General features: G+C 45.0%; 1 protein-coding gene across 1 annotated transcript in view; it reads left to right on the forward strand.

The window, feature by feature from the left end:
- Positions 1-771: 771 nt before the first annotated feature.
- The window catches only part of fam20cb (FAM20C golgi associated secretory pathway kinase b), a 175,925-nt gene continuing 152,823 nt past the window's right edge, over positions 772-23,873 (forward strand). Inside the window, exons 1-2 of the mRNA XM_034193222.1 lie at positions 772-1,931; positions 6,885-7,060. Of these exons, the coding sequence (XP_034049113.1) occupies positions 1,426-1,931; positions 6,885-7,060 (682 nt within the window). The 5' untranslated portion in view covers positions 772-1,425. The remainder of the gene's footprint in view (positions 1,932-6,884; positions 7,061-23,873) is intronic.

Below are 23,873 nucleotides of genomic sequence, written 5' to 3' on the forward strand. Positions count from 1 at the left end.
GGCTGCCAAAATGTTTTTTTTTCCCCCATTAAAACACCTTTGAATAACATATAAGCAACTTCAATATCACAGAGATTCAATGGGAGGATGATTGCAGGTCACAGCAAACTCATTTGTGCCTAAATTCATTCATGGGTTTAAGATTCAAAATGGCGTCTAACATGGCCGCCAATAGACCCTTATCATTAAAATACATAGTAGGAAGTTGTTTATATGTTGTTTAAAGGTGTTTTAGTGAGGAAAAACCCTATTTTGGTGGCCATCTTGGATAACTGGAACATCCTGATTGTGTTTTGAGGTCATCTAAGGAACCTAAAAAAGTTGGTTTGGTTTAGTCCTGGGGGGTGTAAAAGCAGTGGTTGTAGCTTCCCTATAGCAAAAGTAGTACGAAAAGCTTTTGGAGTCAGTTTATTCCTCTGCTGCAGGAGAACTGGTTTACTGGAGCTGAAAAGAGCTTTGTGGTTTTCATTTCATGCGGCCTTTAAACATTATTGAAGATGTGATTGGTGCTGAGTGGCAGCCATGCAGGATGGAACTGGATCCTCAGACTGATGAGCGCTCTAATAGGCCTGTCTAATGTATCATCGATGGATTGACTGCTGTCTCCGAGGAGACATTTCACAGGGATTCCAGCAGATGAATTTCAGAGAGAGAGAAACCAGAATTAATATTGTCAAGTGGAAATACGCCCCCTTCTTGCACAGTGAGGATGTGCAGGGATTTCTTTTTTTTCTTTTTTTTTATATACATAGTACAGCGTCTATCTCTCTATTCTCAGCCAATCTGCGCGCAGTGACGCTGTGAAAAAGGCTGGATCTGCTCTTGGATTCATCACCGTATTTAACACACTCCCTCCCACATTCACACATGCAACGGAGACAAATTCTGATTTCGGCGGAGCCCGCGGGGGGATTTCTGTCTCCTCTTTACCTGCGAATATCTTTTTCTTTAAACTGCTGTGACAGAATCCTGGAGCTCGACTGGATACGCGCGCGTCTCCTACTTTAGAGACTTTTCCATAAACCCCGGTTTAAATGCGAAGCGACGTCCCGGCGGACCCGCGGCAGCTCTCGGATCACGGTTTGGACACATGCGCGCCGTCGCAGCGCACGATCCGTGCCGCGTAAAAAGAAACGCGCTGGTGGATCCGCGACGCGCATCCGGCGGACGACGCGGCAGAAGCTCTTCCACCTGGATCCTTTTTGCGCATGATTTCCCAAACCGCCACTCTGATGTTGAAAATCCAAAGGCTGAACGCTGAATCCTTTACTCAAGACGGCCAGTGAGGATGGCTCCTACGTCTTTAACGTCTACTTGGTCCGACTGGCGTCCAGTCTGATCAACATCATCAGCGATGTAGTCAGCCTGGTCATCTGCGTGCTGATCATCTGTAGTAAATACTCGCATCTGCTCAAAAAGGAGACCATGAAGATGATCGTCCTGCGTAAATTCCGGGTTTTGATCCTCATGGTGTTCCTGGTCGCGTGCTCCATGCACATCATCATAGACTTGTTACCCAAACTGGAGCGACACCGGAGCAGCGGCTGCTCCTGCTCCAACGCGCCGAGCGAAGAGCCCCAGAGCTGGGGCAAGCAGGAATGGCCTAACAAGCACACGCTGCGGATCCTGCAGGACTTCAGCAACGAGCCCAGCTCCAACGTGTCCTCCCATTCGCTGGAAAGGATGCCGGTGACCGTAGACAAAGCGCAGGCTTTCTGGCGGCTGGAGCCCGAGCGCGCCGGCAGGAAGCGGCACCTGATCCAGGACGCAGCGGTGCTCAAGAACGCGCCGGCCAAAGGTTCCAGACTGTCGGCTCTCTACGAGCATCCTTTGTACAAAAGGTCCGTGCCTCCTCTGACGGATGAGGACACGCTGTTCAACGTCAACACCGACATCAGGTTTGACCCCAAAGCAGCAGAGGACCAGGAATGGTAGGTAGCATCTTTTAAAATTTCATTTAATTTTAGTTCCACAAGTCTGAAAGCAAACCTGAAAAAAAGTCTAGTTTAGTTTTACTAAACAAGTCACTTGAACTGATTTCTTGAGCTCACTGACTTTGAAATACTCCAACAGGTCACATGAAAAGAAGTTAGTATTTATGAGGGTGTCTAATCAGTGGCGGCTCCAGAGGATTGAGAAGGGAAGGGGGTCGGGTGTAGGATCCATCCATCCATCCATCCATTTTCCATACCTGCTACCTCCATTTAAGGGTGCTGGAGTGTATCCCAGCAGTCATAGGGCGTGAAGCAGGGTGCACCCTGCAGGACACCAGTGTGTCGCACGGCCACACATAGATAGGAGAAACCAAACGTCCTGTTTTCCCAGGACATGTCCTGTGTTCATGTCCTGTCCTGGCTGTTAGAAAGTCATGCAAATGTCCTGGTTTTCATCATTTTTAATCTTTGAGCATCTTTGAATAAACTTCAAGTATAATTTGAGTATCTCATTGTCCAGTATCAAGTGTCCTGGTTTTCGTTGATCAAAATATGGTCACCCTACATATAGACACCCACATGCACACACCACGGACACTTTAAAGTTTCCAGTCCACCTAACCTGCATATCTTTGGATGTGGGAGGAAGCCGGAGGGAACCCACGCAACCACGGGGAGAACATGCAAACTCCACTCAGAAAGGCCACAGGTGGGAATTGATCCCGTGACCTTCTTGCTGTGAGGCAACAGCGCTAACCACTAAACCCAGTTTGAGTCAATGGATATAGAATTAAATTACCCCTTTATGAACTGGTTTGCATTGCCCTGTGATGACCTCATATATAGATTATAATTCACCTGTTTTTTGGAGGCTTGGTCTGTCACCTTGAGGTCCACAGTGGAAAAAAAACATCTGTAGGGATTTACATGATTTAAATATGTACATCGGTTGCACATAATCCAAATATGTCCAAGTAATGTCAGAAATTCTTTTTATTTGGACACATTCTGATCACATGCAAACAATGTACATATTTAAATAGTGTTTCTTTTTTTAATGCAGTTGTTTGATAAGAGTCTTGTAACAGATAACAGTGATGAACTAGCAGATGTCGACTCTGTCAGGAAATTCAGTTTTAGTAACACGGTAACTGGGCCATATGTCATTCTCTCGCCAGATTTAAAAATTAATTATGACAGTTACTGTAGCACCGTTTGCTGTACATGATGTGTGCTTTTATGAGTAAATCCTATGTTTTATCCATATAAATAAATAATGAATTATAACTGTTACATCACGGTTCAGATATTTGTCACAGATATGTCAACATAACCGAGAGCTAATACAACAGTCAAGATTTATTGAGGACTCCTTGGAATACGATTATAATAGCACTATAGCAGGAGAATACACATATTGCTCACTGTCATTAATATTTGTTTGATCTGCAGGAAGGAAATATTTTATTTGTTGATAATATCCAGGAAGTTAAACATTTTAGTTAATGCAGTGGGGTTATGTCTGTGGAACTTTCAGATCTGTGCTCTTAGATGAAAAAAGAAACACCAAACCATTGCTGCAGTGTGATAAAATAATCTCAAATAATCCTGCACAAAGCACTGTTTGCACAAAGTTATAGTGACATTGTGATTAGTGATTTTTCTGACACGCATTTTGTTACGAACCAATTATACATTCCATTGTATCTATATTAAACTAAGGGGTTCCTGTGTGTTTTCTAATTTTTAAAATATTTACGTACATTTAGGGACTTCTTTTACTGCATCTCCATGGAGACATGGAGGAGCCCTTCCACCCTGTCAACATATGGGGCATGTAATGTCAGCTATGACATTTTGGCCATATGTGCCACATTTCTTAGTGTTGAGGAGGGCTGGTTGTCTGCCTGGGTGGTTGTCAACCAAGACATGGGCTGGTTCTGTAGAGTGGTGCCCACCCAATGTGTGACACCAGCGCATGCTCGCAGACCAGACCTGTTATGTGAGTGTCAGGAACTTACTCAATTGTAATGCCATTAAAGTGCATAAATGATGTCTCATGAATACCGTGGAAACCGGGGGTGCTTTTTAGAGGATGGTCGTGGTGAGAAACTGGGTTAAGATTTTCAGTGGCAAATGTCAATTCTCTAGTATACAAATAAAGAATGTTTATGAGTTCAATGGTACGAATATTTCATGAGGTGAAAGCTGCAACATACCATGCAACGAGTATGTAGGTGTGCGTGTACAGAGTGCAATGGTACCAAACATATGGAACCAAATTTGCACTCTAAATGGAACCAAACTGCACTGTAAATGCAATGCAACACAAATGGGATGAATAATCCATGTCACGTGACATACAAAGCACCAATCGAATGACAAGGATCCACTCAGCCATTATATAATATACAAATAATGAATGTTTATGAATTCAATGCTACTAATATTTCATGAGGTGAAAGCTTCGCCTCGTTGAATGGTATGTTCCAGCTTTCACCGAATTAAATATTCTTACCATTGAAAGAATGTAAAAACATACCATTCAACCTGCAACATACCTGCAAAATACAACACCTGCAAAAGAATGTAAAAACATTTATTATTTGTTTTATATAATCGCTAAAGTAAATACTTGTCATTTGATATTTTATTAATTTATAAACAACAAAAAATGGACTTACATCTTGGTGTTCCACTGCTGCTTAACAGCCCAACACAAACTTTAAATAGGAGTCCAAATTGTGACATGCTTCCCAAAAAAAAAAAAAAAAAAAGGACTTCGTGGAGTTCCTCAGTCCAGCGAAAAATCACATCAGATTGACATCTTTTTTTGTCCAGTTTGGTTCCATATACTGTTCTTTTTGATCCTATATGCTTCACTCCACTGAACAGGTCCACTATTTTTTTTTGTCATAAAATATCAGTCATAGAAGCACCGACGGATAAAGAATTGTAAAAGTACTGATTGTGTTTTTTTTATTCCACTGGATTGAGGAACGCACACATGTGCTTCCATACAGTGCTCTTTGTTCCCTTTGATGAGATCTGCAGTGTGTCGGTGGGTTGTGTGCCAGACCAGAGAGCAATCTCTTCCCCACGGCAGCTGGCGTCCTGTTCCAAGAAGAAACACCTACATTTTAAAGTAAAATATCAAATGACAAGAATCTATTTAGGTGTCATATAATACAAATAATGAATGTTTTCCATTTGCTCAATGGAAAGAATATTTGCATGGGTCTAAAGATAGAACATTTGAGAATGGAACTCAGGCAGATATTCTCACCACTGCACTCATAAGCCTTCATTATTTGTATAATATTTACCAATGATAGTAAATTTTATACAAATTTACAAACCACAGTGACATCATAAATGTATTTATGATGTCACTGTGGTGCAGTATCAACCAGATGTTGGGGTTTAATGTGTTGAAAGGTATGTTCCATCTTTCAACTCATGCAAATATTCTTACCATTGCACTCATAAACATTCATTATTTGCATAATAGTCAGTAGTCTTGCAATATTTTTTTCATTCATCGGTCGGTAGTGTTTAGCCTCAATTGTGAGGGTTGAGTTTGTCATTGCACTAATGAAATAAAAGTCGGTCTTCAGAATGACTCTTAACTTAAATTTCAGTGGGGGGGGGGGGGGTGCATGCCCTCTTTTTCTTGACCAAAAAAAAAAAAAAAAAAAAAAAATCCCTGGTGAATGGTGTTCACTTTTTTAGCCACAGACATTTCAAATTTTCTCTGTTACTTGTCATTATAACATCATAGCATCACATTCAAGATTGTACAATACAAGTTCAAATTAATAAAAAACACACGCTATAAAGTTTATTTTCTCTGTGGTGCATTTTGTGGTAAAATATGCTCTAAAATGTAGGAAATGGCACCAAATAATTAAAAAAGTTCTTTGGGGGGGCATCCCCTATTTTCAAACTGGTGCCTTGGGACTGTGACTGATTAAACATTTAGAAAAAAGAAAGAAACCATGTGTTATACTGTTTAGGTTAAATAAATAAGACAAGACAAACATGTTGAAGACAAACATGATCTAAAATAAAACTACATTAAGCATGTAACGAACAGACTGAAGCATACAATTTGTTTTTGTAACTTGGCCCCTGTACTGTGCATCACCATAATGGAGTTAAAATGAAACAATTAAGATGTGCTTGTGGTGAAAACTTTCAGCTTTAATTCAGTGTGTTTAATAAAACAAAAAATATCACATTAACTCTTTAGGAATGATATTCGTTTTTGTCCATAATCCCTGCATTTTAAGGGTCAGTAAGTAATTAGACAAAGTAACTGTAGTATAAGTCATATTGTTTTTTACAGCTACTTTGCTTTAGACAAGTCAGGGAATGGATGCATGAACATTTCCAAGTCACTAAATATGTCTTGGAATTTACTGACAGCAATCATTAAAAGGAATACAAACACTATGGGACTGCATGGTAAATCTGGTTAGAGTGGGCAGTTCTACCAGAAAGACTCTGGAGGTAAGTTAAAATTAATCATTTTAATACGTGTAGTGGCCTTGGTGAAGGTCCCCATCATAGAAGAGAGTAGAGATGATCTCAGCCAGCAGCCAAAAGGACTTACTTCATGCAGAACTAGGTGAGGGGAAAGGATGGAGCGGTTTTTGCCGACAGTTTATTCCAAGTCACTTTGGATGCTTTCAGTGGTGATGTTAATTTACACAAGAAAAGGCAGCGTGCCACTTGACTGAATGGAAGGTATTGTATGTTTAGATAATGACTTGAGGTAATAATCACATTTAAAGCAACACATGCAGCCTGAAAATGAAAAAACTGAGTTGAGCGATGATCACATCGGTGTAATACTGCATATATGCACATGGATTGTTGCATAACACTTATAATCTGCTACATCAACCTGACAGTCTCTGCTCTCCTCTTCCCTCATGTTTTGCTCAGGAATGGTGAAGGCACCACCAATGGGTTCGGTCCAACTGGGGAGTTGACAACTGAGTCCTACCCCAACTGGCTTCGCTTCCATATTGGGATTAACCGATACGAGCTGTACTCCAGACACAATCCCGCCATCGATGCCCTTCTGAAGGACCTGGTCACCCAGAGAATCACTACTGTCGGTGAGTCAGACAAAGTGGGGCCTTACATCATTGCATTGCTGATGGAGGGCCAAAATCACATTTGTACCTGAGTGTGTTATTCATGATATCTTACTTAGGATATATATATATACGAGGTCTGTTAGAAAAGTATCTGACCTTTTAATTTTTTTCAAAAACTATATGGATTTGAATCACGTGTGATTGCATCAGCCAAGCTTGAACCTTCGTGCGCATGCATGAGTTTTTTCACGCCTGTCGGTTGCGTCATTCGCCTGTGAGCAGGCTTTGTGTGAGCAGTGGTCCACCCCTCTCGTCCACCCCTCTCGTCAGATTTTTATTGCGAATAAATGTCTGAACGATTTGGAGCTTTGCTGCATCAATTTTTTCCAGAAACTGTGAGAGACCTCCAGGTGGTAACCATTCAGAAAATTCAAATGGCTTTGAGGGACGATTTTATGGGGATTACACAGATTAAGGAGTGCTCCAGCCGGTTTAAAGACCACCCACAGCTGCTGAGAGCGCCGATCGACAGGCTCAAACCCCGCTGAAACAACCAGATAATTTCCAACGTGAAGGCTTTGTTGATGCGGGACGTCGTCTGACTTACACAAAAATGGCAGGAGACGTGGACATCAGTACTTTTTCGGCACATTCCACTGTTACAGGAGTTGTTTTCATGGAAAGAAAAGCGGAGGATTGCGCCACCGTGCCGCGGCACAAAACCACCTCCGTGTTGGTCTCACAGGACGGCTTTGAGATGGCTTTCAGACGGCTGTCAGTGGGTTTTCAGTCGTGTGACTAACCGAGAAATTGTGGATGAGCCTGGACATGCCAGAAGATGTCCTGTGAGGCTTCATCACAGCGTTGCTTTGCGCCATGCGGCACCGCCGCGCCGCGCGGAATTCCTCCGCTCCTCTTTCCATGACAAAAACTCCTGTAACAGTGGAATGTGCCGTTCATTTCCAAACTGGACGCTGTGTTTTATCCGGGACGTCCTCTGACTAGCACAGGAATTGTGGAAGACGTGGACATCAGCACTTTTTCGGCACATTGAGACAGACGTGCGGAGGAATTCCGCGTGTCGCGGTGGAGCCGCATGGCGCAATGCAACACCGTGATAAAAGGGTCGGTTTATTGTCTAATAGACCTCGTATGTATATATATATATATATATATATATATATATATATATATATATATATATATACGAGGTCTATTAGACAATAAACCGACCCTTTTATTTTTTTTTTAACTATATGGATTTGAATGACGTGCGATTCCACCAATCATGCTTGAACCCTCGTGCGCATGTGTGAGTTTTTTCACGCATGTCGGTGACGTCATTTCCCTGTGGGCAGGCCTTGAGTGAGATGTGGTCCCGCCCTCTCGGCTGAATTCCTTTGTTTCACATGCTGCTCGAGACGGCGCGCGTTGCTTTATCAAAATTTTTTCTGGACCTGTGAGGAATATCTGAGTGGACACTATTCGAGAAATTAAGCTGGTTTTCGGTGAAAAGTTTAACGGCTGATGAGAGATTATGGGGTGTTTCTGTCACTGTAAGGACTTCCCACGGAGCGGGACGTCGCACAGCGCTTCCAGGCGCTGTCGTCAGCCTGTTTCGACCTGAAAACATCCTAATTTAAGGCTTAATTCACCCAGGACGTCGTGAGAGAACAGAGAAGATTCAGAAGAGGCCGGCATGAGGACTTTATGCGGACATTCCACTGTTTAAGGACATTTTTTAATGAAAGACGTGCGCGCAAATTCGCCGAGTCATTTCCGTGACGACTTGGCGAATCTGTGTGCGCCGCGACAGGAAAAACACCTCCGTGTTGAAAACCATTTGTAAAATTCAGGCGGCTTTTGATGGCTTTCAACAAGTGAGTAACTGAGAAATTGTTTAACAGCTTAGGCATGTTCCAACTTGCCCGTTAAGGTTTCCAATGGAGGTGTTTTTCCTGTCGCGACCCCCCGCGGTCAGGTCCGGCCCGACATGCGACCCTGCCCGCACGTTCTTTCATTACAAAATGTCCGTTAACAATGGAATGTCCGAATAAACTCCTCATGCCGACTTCTTCTGAAAGTTCTCTGTTCTCTGACGACTTCCTGGGTCAACAGAGCCTGAAATGTGGAAGTTTTCAACTTGAAACGGCGAGACACTGCCGCCTCGAAGCGCAGATCGCCATCAGGCGCCGTGGGCCATCCTTACGGCGACACTTACAGACCAAAATCTCTCATCAGCCGTTAAAATTTTTACCGAAAACCAGCTGAATTTATCGAATGGTGTCCACTCAGTTGTGCCTTACAGCTTTGAAAAAATTTTTATCAAACAAAGCAGCAGTCTCTGAGCCATTCCTAAACAATGAAAAAATCGATGAGCGGGTGGGCCACTCCTCACTCAAAGACTGCCCACAGGCGAATGACATAACCGACAGGCGTGAAAAAACTCTCGCATGTCTGATGTAATCACACGTGATTCAAATCCATATGGTTTTTGAAAAAAATAATATGGTCGGATACTTTTCTAATAGACCTCGTATATATATATATATATATATATATATATATATATATATATATATATATATATATATATATATATATATATATATATATATATATATATATATATATATATATATATATATATATATATATATATATATATATATATACACACTATGATTATTATAGCAAAATAAAGGGTGAAATATGGATTCCTTCCTACTCATATAGAGGATGCTGAGGAAACTGCTCAGTATCCTGGACAACACCTCCCACCCCCTGCATGACACACTGACATCCTGTCAGAGCACCTTCAGCCATAGACTGAGACCACCACAGGAGGTCTTTCCTACCTGGGGCAATCAGACTGTATAATTCCTCCCTCTTCTGCAGGATGAATACGTAATGAACAGAGTTATTCAGAGTTATTCAGTTACTCAGAGTTATGTGCAATATTATCGAACATCTTGTGCAAATGTCTTCTAATCACTTCATATAAATTTGTTGTACTTATTGTTAAAAAAAACATTGTTCACTGTTTTGGTTCTCTGTCGGTCTTATCTTATCTTATCTTATCTTAATACCAGAATGCAAACAAAGAAAAAGGCTGAAACTGCTCACAGGCAGTACTCTAATTTGGAGTACTTAAAAAAATACTCCAATTCTGCAGTAAACTGCAGACCTGGCAACACTGCTCAACCACAATAAGGGAATTTGAAACGTTACTGACTGTGGATTCTTTTGAGACGTTTATCAGCCTTGATGGCCTCTTGCATGACTAGCGTGATAAATTATGCAACAAGGGATTTATCAATCAATCGTGCTGCACGCGTGACAAAATCTTTATGGAGGCAGCAGATGAGGCGGAAGTATTCTGCAGCTTTCCTTGCTGACAATGATTGACATTCATCAATAAGGTGAGAAACCAGAGCCATTTTCACCCAGATGCTTTTGAATGAATTGAAGATTGTACTATATAAGTAGTAATAATAACATTAATTGCAATTGTTAAATGGAAAGGTCGCTTCAATGACATGACGTCCTAGTTCCTTACTCTGACACTCCCAGCAATTACATTTCATGCATATGACACCAGAGTTCAGCTGAGCTGTGCTTGTGTGTTTATGACTCTAAACATCAGCTTAAACCATTCTAATAATAACGGGGGTCTCAAACTGGGCTGGATAAGTTACTTATGGCAGTAGTATATGTCCTGAGACACGCCAGGTCTTGTATGATTAAATTTGATTCACATGATCATTCTATTGCTGAACATGGAATTGGATACAGTTTGTCTGTGTAAGACAACTCAGAAAAGATAATAAGCTGTGCTAAAGCTGTGCTTTCAAATAACGAAGAATAGTTATGTGTGTATAAAAGACCTTGTGATGATTTTCTTGTGTACTGTATTCTCAAAACAATTATTATAGACCATGGGTCATGGAATGAATATCCCTTTGAATTTTTGAGACCATGACCTACGTCTGGGGCGGTTGCAAAAATGTTGGCAAATGAAAGCCTTTGTTACGTCAAACAACATACTTTTGTCACAAACGTGAATTTTGAGTGTGAGTGAGAACCACTGGGCTAAAACAAAACAACAACATGCATCAAGTATATATATATATATATATATATATATATATATATATATATATATATATATATATATATATATATATATATATATATATATATATATATATATATATGTCCGGCACAATTCCACAGATCTGTGCATGGAACATTGTTTTGCGGATATGTACAAATTTCTACATCTCTGCATTTACTTTTTTTTTTTTTACAATTACCAATACAAGTTCCATTGCAGAATCATGCAATTGCATAAAATCACAATTACAATGAAATCAATTAGCCATGAGATACGGTATTCCAATTAATTGCTGTGTAGTAAAAACAAAATGTAAAAAAATTTGGCTCAGAAGTTCCCAGTGCGGCGAAGCATCGAAAGTCACATTTACCATGAATTTGAATGGCCATGAGATGTGGTACTTCAATTATGTAGTTGGTGGAGAATAAGTGCATATAAATAACTAAATAAATGAATGAATAAATAAATAAATAAAGGCCGGAGGTTCTTCTACCTGTTTAGCAGTAAAACAAATGAGAAAAAAAAACATCATTGTAGTATTAGCCCCATTAAAAAACATAAGTTTATCACCCCCGCCGCTTTTGGCAAATTTCATTGATACAGCTGGTGCAAGAAGCAGCACATCCACTTGGTGGCGAGTAAGCTTTGGCCGAAGATGGCTGAAGTTAACTGAGCCGGGCCCGGAACTTGCTACTTGTTGTTATTGACAACCACACACACGAGGTTGATGCCATTTATTATGATATAGATCGTCGATAAGTCCAAACAGCTGGACCCATGGTACAGGGTGAGTGTTCCTCCCGAGGCGACCATGAGCGATATTTACAGGCCAGTATGCATGTGGTATGTTGGACAATAGAGGTAGCTTGGACGCTAAGTACAATCGTTGCAAGGTGAGTTTTTCCTTGTCTGTTTCTTCTTCTTCTGCTTCTCTGTAGTTTCGGCCGCTTCGTCCGGCCCACCTCCTAGAGGAGTCGTTGGATGACATCCCTATTTTTGTGGATTTTAATCAAATACTGTTGCACAGCTGTGAGGTTGGTTTTGTCATGTTAATTCATATTACAAGGGGAACTTTCATTTCCCCACTTGAGTATTTTAAGTATTGTTTGTTCTCTGTTTCTAAGAAAAAAAATGCCCTCCCTCATCACTTTTTTTTTCTGATGTCAAGGATGATAAACTAATTTTTTTTATTATTATTATTTTTTTTTTTTATGGGGCCTTACTATGAATTAGAATTGTCAGATTACCAGAGATAAGGCTGTGCGTGAGCGTGTTCATGATGTTGATCGATGCATCAAGTATTGGTCTAATCATATTTCTTTGACTATCAGTGGGTCATGCATAACCGACAAGAGAATTAGCGAAGACAGTAATCTTCATTATTTTGTATCACCCTGACCAACACACTATATTATACACATACATCTTCAACCGCTTACCGGGATCAGGTCGCGGGGCAGACAGCTCCAGCAGGGGATCCCAAACTTCCCTTTACTTTATATTAATGAATATCTTCAAAATCTTCAAAAACAGCCACTCAAGTAGACAAAGGCAGTGATACAGTCAGTGAGTCACAGCGTTTGATTCATCATATGTAAAATTTAGGCTTACATGAAATGAACTGTTAAGCTTAACTACATATAGAAGTTGGAACTTCTCTTTTCTTTTTGATGCTAGTTCTTTCAACCCGTTCCAAGCCGCTAAAGTGTGACTAGCATGTCTTGTGTAATCCACCATTGTCGGGTATTGGAGGTTCACCATTATTATTAGGGCCAGAGTAGGACAAAGTCCTACGAGGACCCTACTGTAATTGTGTTGTTTATTATTGTTATTATTTATTATTCTTCCGACTTTTCAAGCCCCAATTTCGGCCTCTTCCCATGCTCAAAAACTCACCAAACTTTGCAAAGTCGTCCGTCTGGATCGGAAATTTGATATTTTGGGGGTCGCATACATGGTTGCAGTGAAATTATGAAATAGCGCCCCCTAGAAATAAAAAAAAAACCCTCCCCATTGGGGTTTTTTGTCGTAGCCTCACGATATTTGGTACTCATATTTACCATGCTGGGACACACGAAAAATTCTCTTAACGTCATGGTGATATGTCGACAGGAAGTCGGCCATTTTGATTTTAAGTTTCGATTTTGAGGTAATTTTTGCCATTTCTGGCCATTTCCACTACTTACATTTGCACGAACTCGTCCTACGAATTTCATCCAATCGTCTTCAAATTTTGTCCACATCATCATGACCCCATGCTGATCAAAAGTTATCAAAAGAATTTCTGTAGGTCAAAAGGCGTGGCTGCTACGGTTTGTCAAACTTTGGCAAGCGTTTTGGAGCATGCCGTTTCACTTCGAATGGCTGTCACACCCACATACTTCAGCGAAGATCCTTCAAACAAGCTGGACATGATGAGGGTTCCGCCCTGAACTTCCACATATATTAACTTCCCACCTAACTCATAGCACACACACACACACACACACACACACACACACACACACACACACACACACACACACACACACACACACACACACAGCCCCCCCCCCCCCCCCCCCGGTGGTAACAGGAAATGTCTCATTTGTTGGGGAAAGTGTAGTGACGCGGACCCACAACAGGGGCACAAATGAACGGTCAATAGATGAGCCAAAAGGTAACAATTTAATGTTGTGAAGGTGCACAACGAATATACAGACAATCTCAGAATCTGATAACAGTCAATCCACAAAGGTGACGTGTGGGCAGGCTCGAGGATAGAAGATGTCTGTCCTGAGAAGAGCCGGAACCACATGATTTCCGCCGCCACTGAACCTGGTGAATACTGGAGCCACCAAGTCCCGAATTCCCAGGTGATCACCGTCCCCGACTGTCGGATCTGGTACTGCTGGCGAGGAGCACAAACAGTGAGATGTGGGTGTGTGCACACCCAGTAACAACAACGGTGGGAATTCCACCTCCACCTCTAACACACACTCGTGCAGCGTCTGTCTGTTCACTTATCTGGTTTGGGTGTGAAGCGAAGCCGCCGCTGTACACACCAAACGCCAATCCAGCAGATAAGGCACACAACAGGAAAGCGGCTGCAAAAGAGGTCAGACTATGACTCAGTTTTTAGTACAGCAGAGAATTACCTTCACAGGTAGAAGATATCTCGGCAACAAGGTGGAGATGACGTCCGGTCTGTATGGAGTGAGATGATGTAGTGTAGATGGGTGACAGCTGTCAAGAGATAATGAGTGACAGCTGTCACCCCCGGCTGTGTCTGTGGCAGCAGCGCCCTCTCGTGCCTGAAGCCTGCACTTCAGGCAGGGCGCCCTCTGGTGGTGGGCCAGCAGTACCTCCTCTTCTGGTGGCCCACACAACAGGACCCCCCCCTCAGCGGGCGCCTCCTGGCGCCCAACCAGGCTTGTCCGGGTGACGGCGGTAGAAATCGGCCAGGAGGGCCGGATCCAGGATGAAGCTCCTCTTCACCCAGGAGCGTTCTTCGGGTCCATACCCCTCCCAGTCCACCCAATACTGGAACCCCCGGCCCATCCGACGGACGTCCAGGAGCCGGCGCACGGTCCAAGCTGGCTCCCCGTCGATGATCCGGGCAGGAGGCGGCGCCGGTCCGGGAGCACAGAGGGGTGAGGTGTGGTGTGGTTTGATCCGTGACACATGAAAGACCGGGTGGATCCGCAGTGAAGCCGGGAGTTGGAGCTTCACTGCGGCAGGACTGAGGATTTTGAGGATCTTGTATGGCCCAATATACCTGTCCTTGAGTTTCGAGGAGTCCACCTGGAGGGGGATGTCCTTCGTGGATAGCCACACCTTCTGCCCGGGCTGGTAAGCAGGGGCCGGGGATCGCCGGTGGTCTGCGTGGGTCTTCGCCCTCGTCCAGGCCTTCAACAAGGCAGAACGGGCAGAGCGCCACACCCGACGGCACTTCCGCAGGTGGGCCTGGACCGAGGGCACACCGACCTCTCCCTCCACCACGGGAAACAATGGGGGCTGATACCCCAAACACACCTCAAATGGGGAGAGGCCGGTGGCAGAGGACACCTGGCTGTTATGTGCATACTCGATCCAGGCCAGATGTTCACTCCAGGCCGTCGGGTGTGCGGATGTCACACAGCGCAGGGGTTGCTCCAATTCCTGATTGGCCCGTTCTGCCTGTCCATTGGTCTGCGGGTGATACCCGGACGAGAGGCTCACAGTGGCCCCCAGTTCCCGGCAGAAGCTCCTCCAGACGTGTGAGGAGAACTGGGGACCACGATCAGAGATGATGTCGGTCGGTATCCCATGCAGACGGACGACGTGGTGGACCAGGAGGTCTGCAGTCTCCTGGGCCGTGGGGAGCTTTGGGAGGGCCACGAAGTGGGCCGCCTTGGAGAACCGGTCCACTATCGTGAAGATGGTCGTCATGCCCTGGGACGGCGGGAGGCCCGTGACAAAATCCAGACCGATGTGGGACCAGGGGCGATGAGGCACAGGAAGTGGCTGAAGAAGTCCCTGTGCCTTCTGATGGTCTGCCTTGCCCCTGGCACAGGTGGTGCAGGCCTGGATATACTCCTGGACGTCTGCCTCCAGGGACGCCCACCAGAAGCTCTGCCGGACCACTGCCACGGTCCTTCGCACCCCCGGATGACAGGAGAGCTTAGAACCGTGACAGAAATCCAAGACAGCAGCTCTTGCCTCCGGTGGGACGTAGAGTCTGTTCTTTGGCCCTGTTCCGGGGTCCAGGCTCCGTGCCAGGGCCTCCCGGACGGTCTTCTCCACGTCCCAGGTGAGGGTGGCCACGATAGTGGACTCCGGAATGATGGGCTCCGGTGGATCCGACAGCTCAGTCTTGGCGGTAGGTGATTCGGAAGTCAAAACGCCCGAAGAACAGTGACCAGCGGGCTTGCCTGGGGTTCAGCCGCTTGGCGGTCCTGATATACTCCAGGTTCCGATGGTCAGTGAAAACCGTGAAAGGCACAGACGCTCCCTCCAACAGGTGTCTCCACTCCTCAAGAGCCTCTTTCACCGCAAGGAGTTCTCGATTGCCGACGTCATAGTTCCGTTCAGCTGGGGTCAACCTGCGAGAAAAGTAGGCACACGGGTGAAGAACCTTATCGGTCTCTCCGCTCTGGGATAGCACAGCTCCTATCCCTGAATCAGAGGCATCCACTTCAACCACAAACTGGCGGCTAGGGTCGGGCTGCACCAGAACTGGTGCAGACGAGAACCGGCGTTTCAACTCCTTGAACGCGGCTTCGCACCGATCCGACCAGGTGAAGGGGACTTTTGGAGAGGTCAGGGCTGTCAGGGGGCTAACTACCTGACTGTAGCCCTTAATGAACCTCCTGTAGAAGTTTGCAAAGCTGAGGAACTGTTGCAGCTTCCTACGGCTTGTTGGTTGGGGCCAATCTCTCACCGCCGCAACCTTGGCCGGATCAGGGGCGACGGAGTTGGAGGAGATGATGAACCCCAGGAAGGACAAAGAGGTGCGGTGAAACTCACACTTCTCGCCCTTCACAAACAGCCGGTTATCCAACAACCGCTGCAGGACCTGACGTACATGCTGGACATGAGTCTCAGGGTCCGGGGAAAAGATGAGTATGTCATCCAGATATACAAAGACGAATCTGTGCAGGAAGTCCCGCAAGACGTCGTTTACCAAAGCTTGGAATGTCGCGGGGGCGTTAGTGAGGCCGAACGGCATGACCAGGTACTCAAAATGACCTAATGGGGTGTTAAATGCCGTCTTCCATTCGTCTCCCTTCCGGATCCGAACCAGGTGATATGCATTCCTAAGGTCCAGTTTGGTGAAAATTTGGGCTCCATGCAGGGGCGTGAACACTGAATCCAACAGGGGTAAAGGGTATCGATTGCGAACCGTTATGTCGTTCAGCCCCCTGTAATCAATGCATGGACGGAGTCCGCCGTCTTTCTTGCCCACAAAAAAGAAACCTGCACCCATCGGGAAGGTGGAATTCCGGATCAGCCCGGCAGCTCATGAGTCCCAGATGTAGGTCTCCATTGATTCGCGCTCAGGACGTGATCGGTTGTACAGCCTGCTGGATGGGTACTCAGCGCCCGGGACCAAATCAATGGCACAATCGTACGGACGGTGCGGGGGAAGGGTGAGCACCAGATCCTTGCTGAAGACGTCAGCAAGGTCGTGGTACTCAACCGGCACCGCCGTCAGATTGGGAGGGACTTTAACCTCCTCATTAGCGTTTACACCAGGAGGAACCGAGGATCCTAAACACTTCCGGTGGCAGGTTTCGCTCCACTGAGTCACAACCCCAGACGGCCAATCAATCCGGGGATTGTGTTTAATCATCCATGGGAAGCCCAAAACCACGCGGGAGGTAGAAGGAGTTACAAAAAACTCAATCTCCTCCCGGTGATTCCCAGACACTACCAGGGTTACAGGTAGTGTCTTGTGCGTGATAAAAGGGAGAAGAGTGCCATCTAGTGCTCGCACCCTCACTGGTGAAGAAAGCGCCACCAGAGGGAGCCCTACCTCCTTGGCCCATCTGCTATCCAGCAGATTCCCTTCTGACCCCGTGTCCACCAGTGCTGGGGCTTGAAGGGTTAAATCCCCGCTCAGGATTTTAACTGGGAGTCATGTTGACAGATGTGTATGACCCACGTGAATGTCATGACCTCCCCTCAGCCCAGTCTCTAAGGGCGGGCGTTTGTGTTTTGACCGTTTGAGGCAGTCTCTCTGCTGATGCTCACTCGAGCCGCAGACAAAACACTCCCCGCGGACCAGCCTCCTCTGTCTGAATGTGGCCCTGCTCGTGTCCCTAGCACCGTCAGCAGGGGGAGCTGTAGCCACACGGAGCGCTGTGGCTGTGGAGCGTGGGGAAGACGGCTCTCTTTCGGACCCGGGAGGAAGAGGGACGGCTTGTGCCTGACCACGCCCTTCGCCTCGTTCCCGTCAGCGTTCTTCTAACTGATTGTCCAATCGTATAACCAAATCGATAAGCTCAGCCAAATCCCGCGGTTCCTCCTTAGCCACCAGGTGCTCCCTCAGGACCAACGACAGTCCGTTTATGAAGGCGGCGCGGAGCGCAGTCATATTCCAGCCGGATCTCGCAGCCGTGATGCAGAAGTCGACTGCATATTTGGCTGCGCTGCGGCGCCCCTGTCTCATTGACAGCAGCACGGTAGACGCGGTTTCGCCTCTGTTAGGGTGATCAAAAACAGTTCTGAGCTCCCTCACAAACCCAGTATAAGAGGCGAGGAGCCGTGAACTCTGTTCCCAAAGCGCTGTAGCCCAAGCGCGTGCCTTGCCTCGAAGCAAATTAATCACGTAAGCCACCTTGCTGGCGTCAGACGCGTACATCACGGGACGTTGTGCAAAGACGAGCGAACACTGCATAAGAAAGTCCGCGCACGTCTCCACACAACCTCCGTACGGCTCTGGGGGGCTTATGTATGCTTCAGGGGATGGTGGGGGGGGTCGTTGAGTGACCAGTGGAATGTCTGTATTCGGCACCAGGTCGGCAGGAGGAGGAGCTGCAGCAGCGCCCTGAGCGCGCGCTTCCACCTGCGCGGTGAGAGCCTCCATCCTGCGATTAAGGATGATGTGTTGCTCGGTCATCAGGTCCAGCCGAGCGGTAAAGGCGGTGAGGATGTGCTGCAACTCACCAATCACGCCTCCAGCCGATGCCTGCGCACCCTGCTCTTCCATTGGCTGTCCAACAGATGGTTGACGCCCCTCGGGATCCATGACGTTGGCCGAGATATCCTGTTGGGGAAAGTGTAGTGACACGGACCCACAACAGGGGGCGCAAATGAACGGTCAATAGATGAGCCAAAAGGTAACAATTTAATGTTGTGAAGGTGCACAACGAATATACAAACAATCTCAGAATCTGATAACAGTCAATCCACAAAGGTGACGTGTGGGCAGGCTCGAGGATAGAAGACGTCTGTCCTGAGAAGAGCCGGAACCACACGATTTCCGCCGCCACTGAACCTGGTGAATACTGGAGCCGCCAAGTCCCGAATTCCCAGGTGATCACCGTCCCCGACTGTCGGATCTGGTACTGCTGGCGAGGAGCACAAACAGTGAGATGTGGGTGTGTGCACACCCAGTAACAACAACGGTGGGAATTCCACCTCCACCTCTAACACACACTCGTGCAGCGTCTGTCTATTCACTTATCTGGTTTGGGTGTGAAGCGAAGCCGCCGCTGTACACACCAAACGCCAATCCAGCAGATAAGGCACACAACAGGAAAGCGGCTGCAAAAGAGGTCAGACTATGACACAGTTTTTAGTACAGCAGAGAATTACCTTCACAGGTAGAAGATATCTTGGCAACGAGGTGAAGATGACGTCCGGTCTGTATGGAGTGAGATGATGTAGTGTAGATGGGTGACAGCTGTCAAGAGATAATGAGTGACAGCTGTCACCCCCGGCTGTGTCTGTGGCGGCAGCGCCCTCTCGTGCCTGAAGCCCGCACTTCAGGCAGGGCGCCCTCTGGTGGTGGGCCAGCAGTACCTCCTCTTCTGGCGGCCCACACAACATTATTTATACTTTAACAGGTACTGATGTCACATAGTTAACCCTATCAACTTCATTCTACTTCTACAACATGCAGAACAAGTTGGTGAACATACACGATTATTCGCTGTGAAGCTATGAGTAATGGCGTCTGTGTGGCGACTTGCCAAACATCGACCCTTCGCCATGAAATTATGTTCTTCCTTTTGATAACTTTAATTTTGTCATATCATCAAGAAAATTGATAAACAGGTCAAGATTGACAACCTCTTACATCATAGGGGCGTCGCCCATGGGCAGGGCAAAATGCCTCTATAGCGCCCCCTTGAAACTTTCAAAAAAACCTCATAGGGGTTTTTTTTTGGAGTAGGGAGATGAAAATTGGTACACGTGTGACTTAACATAGATATACAAAGAAGTCTCTTGCACCGTTGGTCTACTCCAAACAGGAAGTTGGCCATTTTGAATTTTTGTGTCATTTTGGCGTGATTTCCACACATTGTATTGGAACGAACTCCTCCTAGGGATTTTGTCCAATGGACTTCAAATTTCTTTCAGACCATCCAGACACTATACTGATCAAAAGTTATTAAAAGGTTTTTTCTATGTTGACCCTTCGCCATGGAACATCAAGTCATGATACTTCCTTTAAGCTTTGTCTGATTAACTTGAAACTTCACATGTGTGATGTGGATCAGCCCCTGAACAGATATTGCACTGGCCCGGGGAGGCAGTGGCGCGGACACGAGGGCCCGTATATGACTGCTTGCAGTCCTAGTTATTATTATCATTCCTGAAATCTGCCAACATGGCCAGTGATGCAGCTCTGTGCCATCTCTGCTTGCGCACATTACGTACAAAGTCTTTCATTTGTAACGGATTCTAAAAAACCCTGCGCGTTTTCTCTGAAAATGATAATACTTGGCACTTTTGGATGGAAAGATACACATAAAATACACTTTTTCTTCATCCAAAGACGATGCACCCTGTTCACTGTAGGCAGCCATGTTGTCACCACGCATCACTGACTCTCTGTGTTACATCAATTGTCATTGGCCAATTGCTTGTATTCAATGGAATGATTGGTTAGTTCCGTTCAAATATTCACTTGTAGAAAGATTTTTTTACTATCTTAAGCTATAAGCAAGAAGCAATGAGGTATTTCCACACAGAAGCGCACATACACTATAGAACCACATAAATAAAATCGTACAAGCATAAACAGGTAAACCGGATGAGTCAATTTCAATGTTGCATAGCTTTGGGTTCACCTTGCTGACCACAACTGATTCTACACAAGTTTGCTCAATAAATGATGGCGGCACTGACACACTCACATGATGAGTCAATGTCTTAGTTCTTCTATCTTTCTCTGTGAGTCAGATGTACTCCAGAGACTCTGAGGTGATCCACCCAACAGAAAAACATTTTCATGACTCAAAGAAACAAATACTTTGCAGTTGTTGTGGAACAGATGTCACAGAAGTGGCTTACATGCTGCTGGAAATGAGAAACCTGAGCATATTTAACACGAAGCCTAACTGATTTTGCACAAAATCAGCCAATTAATTGTGAGAAAAGGCCATACAGAATGATTGACGATCACTCACACGAGCGATCATGCACAGAAATCAAAGTCAGTTGTGTTGAAATCAGATCAGCTTGCATGCTTCTCCAGGAGGAAATGATAAAACACTGAATCCTTCTCCTGTGTATAAAGCTCCAAACCGCCAGAGCAGAATAAACAGGTATTGTAACTATCTTATAATTGTTCATTTTCACTCTTGCACATCATTTTCTATTGCAAATCAGTCCTGCCACACTTTTCCATCAATTTTACCCTGACTGCACTCTCTTCTTCACCTCTCTACCACACTCTCTGTTACTTTGGACAGTCCGTACCAAGTATTTGAAGTCATCTACCTTCATCGCCTCCACTCCTTAACATATCAGTCTGCCGCACTACCTCTCTTCACACGCAAACTCTGTCTTTCTCCAACTGACTTTCATTCCCTTTCTCTCCAGTGTGTATTTCCACCAGTCCAGGTTCACTTCAACCTGCTGCCTGCTGCTACTGCAGATCAAAATGTCAACTTAACCATCTTAATATCAACACCCTTGCTCGTCAACCTGTACATTCCCACTGTACACAACAAAGGGCTCAGAGCCGATTCTTGATGTAATTCCACCTCCACCTTCAATGCATCTGTCTTTCCTACTACACATCACACCACTGTCACACTGTCCTCATACATATCCTGCACCACCCTCACATACTTCTATGCTGACTTTCTTATACAACACGACAATGCTAAAGGCTACAGCACATAGATGGCTACTTTTGAGGTGGCGATGGACCGGTTGTCTGCCTGGGTGGACCAGGGCACTTCTGTGGCATGCTGAATGCTATGACGCAATGCTCTGGCACATGCTCCCAGATTTGACTTGATCTTCACCTCTCTTCTTTGCCTAGCTTTCTCTAGTCTTTCCTAGTAGTCTACTTCTAAGATTAGGCTTAAAATTTTCCTTTTTGCTAAAGCTTATAGTTAGGGCTGGATCAGGTGACGCTGAACCATCCCTTAGTTATGCTGCTATAGACTTAGACTGCTGGGGGGTTCCCATGATGCACTGTTTCTTTCTCTTTTTGTTCTGTATGCACCACTCTGCATTTAATCATTAGTGATCGATCTCTGCTCCCCTCCACAGCATGTCTTTTTCCTGGTTCTCTCCCTCAGCCCCAACCAGTCCCAGCAGAAGACTGCCCCTCCCTGAGCCTGGTTCTGCTGAAGGTTTCTTCCTGTTAAAAGGGAGTTTTTCCTTCCCACTGTAGCCAAGTGCTTGCTCACAGGGGGTCGTTTTGACCGTTGGGGTTTTACATAATTATTGTATGGCCTTGCCTTACAATATAAAGCGCCTTGGGGCAACTGTTTGTTGTGATTTGGCGCTATATAAAAAAAAATTTGATTGATTGATTGATTGATAGTATAATTTCAGGCTGTGGCTGATCATTAGGCTGCTCTAGTTCCTGGAGTTCAGTCAAATCAGGAGATCTAAATCAACCGCTGGTGGTGTTATTTGAATGATACATGTAAATGCAGAATAAGTCAAACTTGTTCCAGAGAACCTGAAAAGCCCCCGCCGCCAGTGCAAGTTGATACCGACAGATGTGATAATCCTCTGGGCAGTTATATGGAATGCATTCCGTGCACACACCCCCCCTTTCATATTTTCATATTGTCCTCCTTTTTGGCTCAGTCTAACTCCCGCATTCCAACATTGCTTGTCGACTGAAAGTCACTCTTTTGGCTCTCGCTGAAAAACAGCGAGATTCAGCTGCCAATGAGGAAATTGTAACATGCAAATGCTTAAAGCTCATAGCACTGGAATAACTGTGGAATTCTTCCACTTACTTCAATTTTTTTCAGATGCTCTCTCTCTCTCTCTCTCTCTCTCTCTCTCTCTCTCTCTCTCTCTCTCTCTCTCTCTCTCTCTCTCTCTCTTTCTCTCTTTCTGGCTTTCTGTCTCTCAGACTGGGCGGATGGAGGAACCATTTGTCAGCATCTGCAGCTGGATAAAAACACGGTGCCTCAGTAATTACAGAGCCTTAACACAGGCATGGGCCAGAATAGCAATAAAAGCCAGCAATAGTTATTATCGAAACTAAAGGATAGGATTGTTTCTGTCATCTTTTGCTCATAAAGAGACATTTTGCAAAACTGCAGATATAATAAATGATATTGTAGATAATAATGGATAAGCATTGGTAGCTGCAACACACAACCCCAAAAGAGAACTTTTTTTTAAGCCCATCAAATACAGTTTGTTTGTTTTTGCTTGAGGCTTCAGTTAAAAGTTAAACATTCTTATATTCTTCCGGCATACAATTGTGTGCATTTATGAGTTTCTGTTTTGTATAATTAGCCAGCTTTGCCTATTTTGAAAATGCTTCCAAGCCTTCATTTAGTAAGTTCACAGTGGGGTGTCAAACCAGCAGCTGCAGGGCCAGATGTGGTCTGCAAACTAGAAGATTAGGGTCCACAGGCTGCATTGTCATTTATTATTAAATATGGCCTGCATGATGAGTTCCGTTCTGTTTTATACATTTAACAATCAGAAGGTTAAAAACAAATGCTACAATCAAACCCTGTGATTTTTGCAAATTAAGTTGTTAGTAGTAATCTTTTTTTAAATCATGTGATCTGCTGTGATTTGTGTAAAGAAGCA

The sequence above is a fragment of the Thalassophryne amazonica genome, chromosome 18 (assembly GCF_902500255.1).
Source record: "Thalassophryne amazonica chromosome 18, fThaAma1.1, whole genome shotgun sequence".
In the NCBI taxonomy this organism is placed as follows: domain Eukaryota; kingdom Metazoa; phylum Chordata; class Actinopteri; order Batrachoidiformes; family Batrachoididae; genus Thalassophryne; species Thalassophryne amazonica.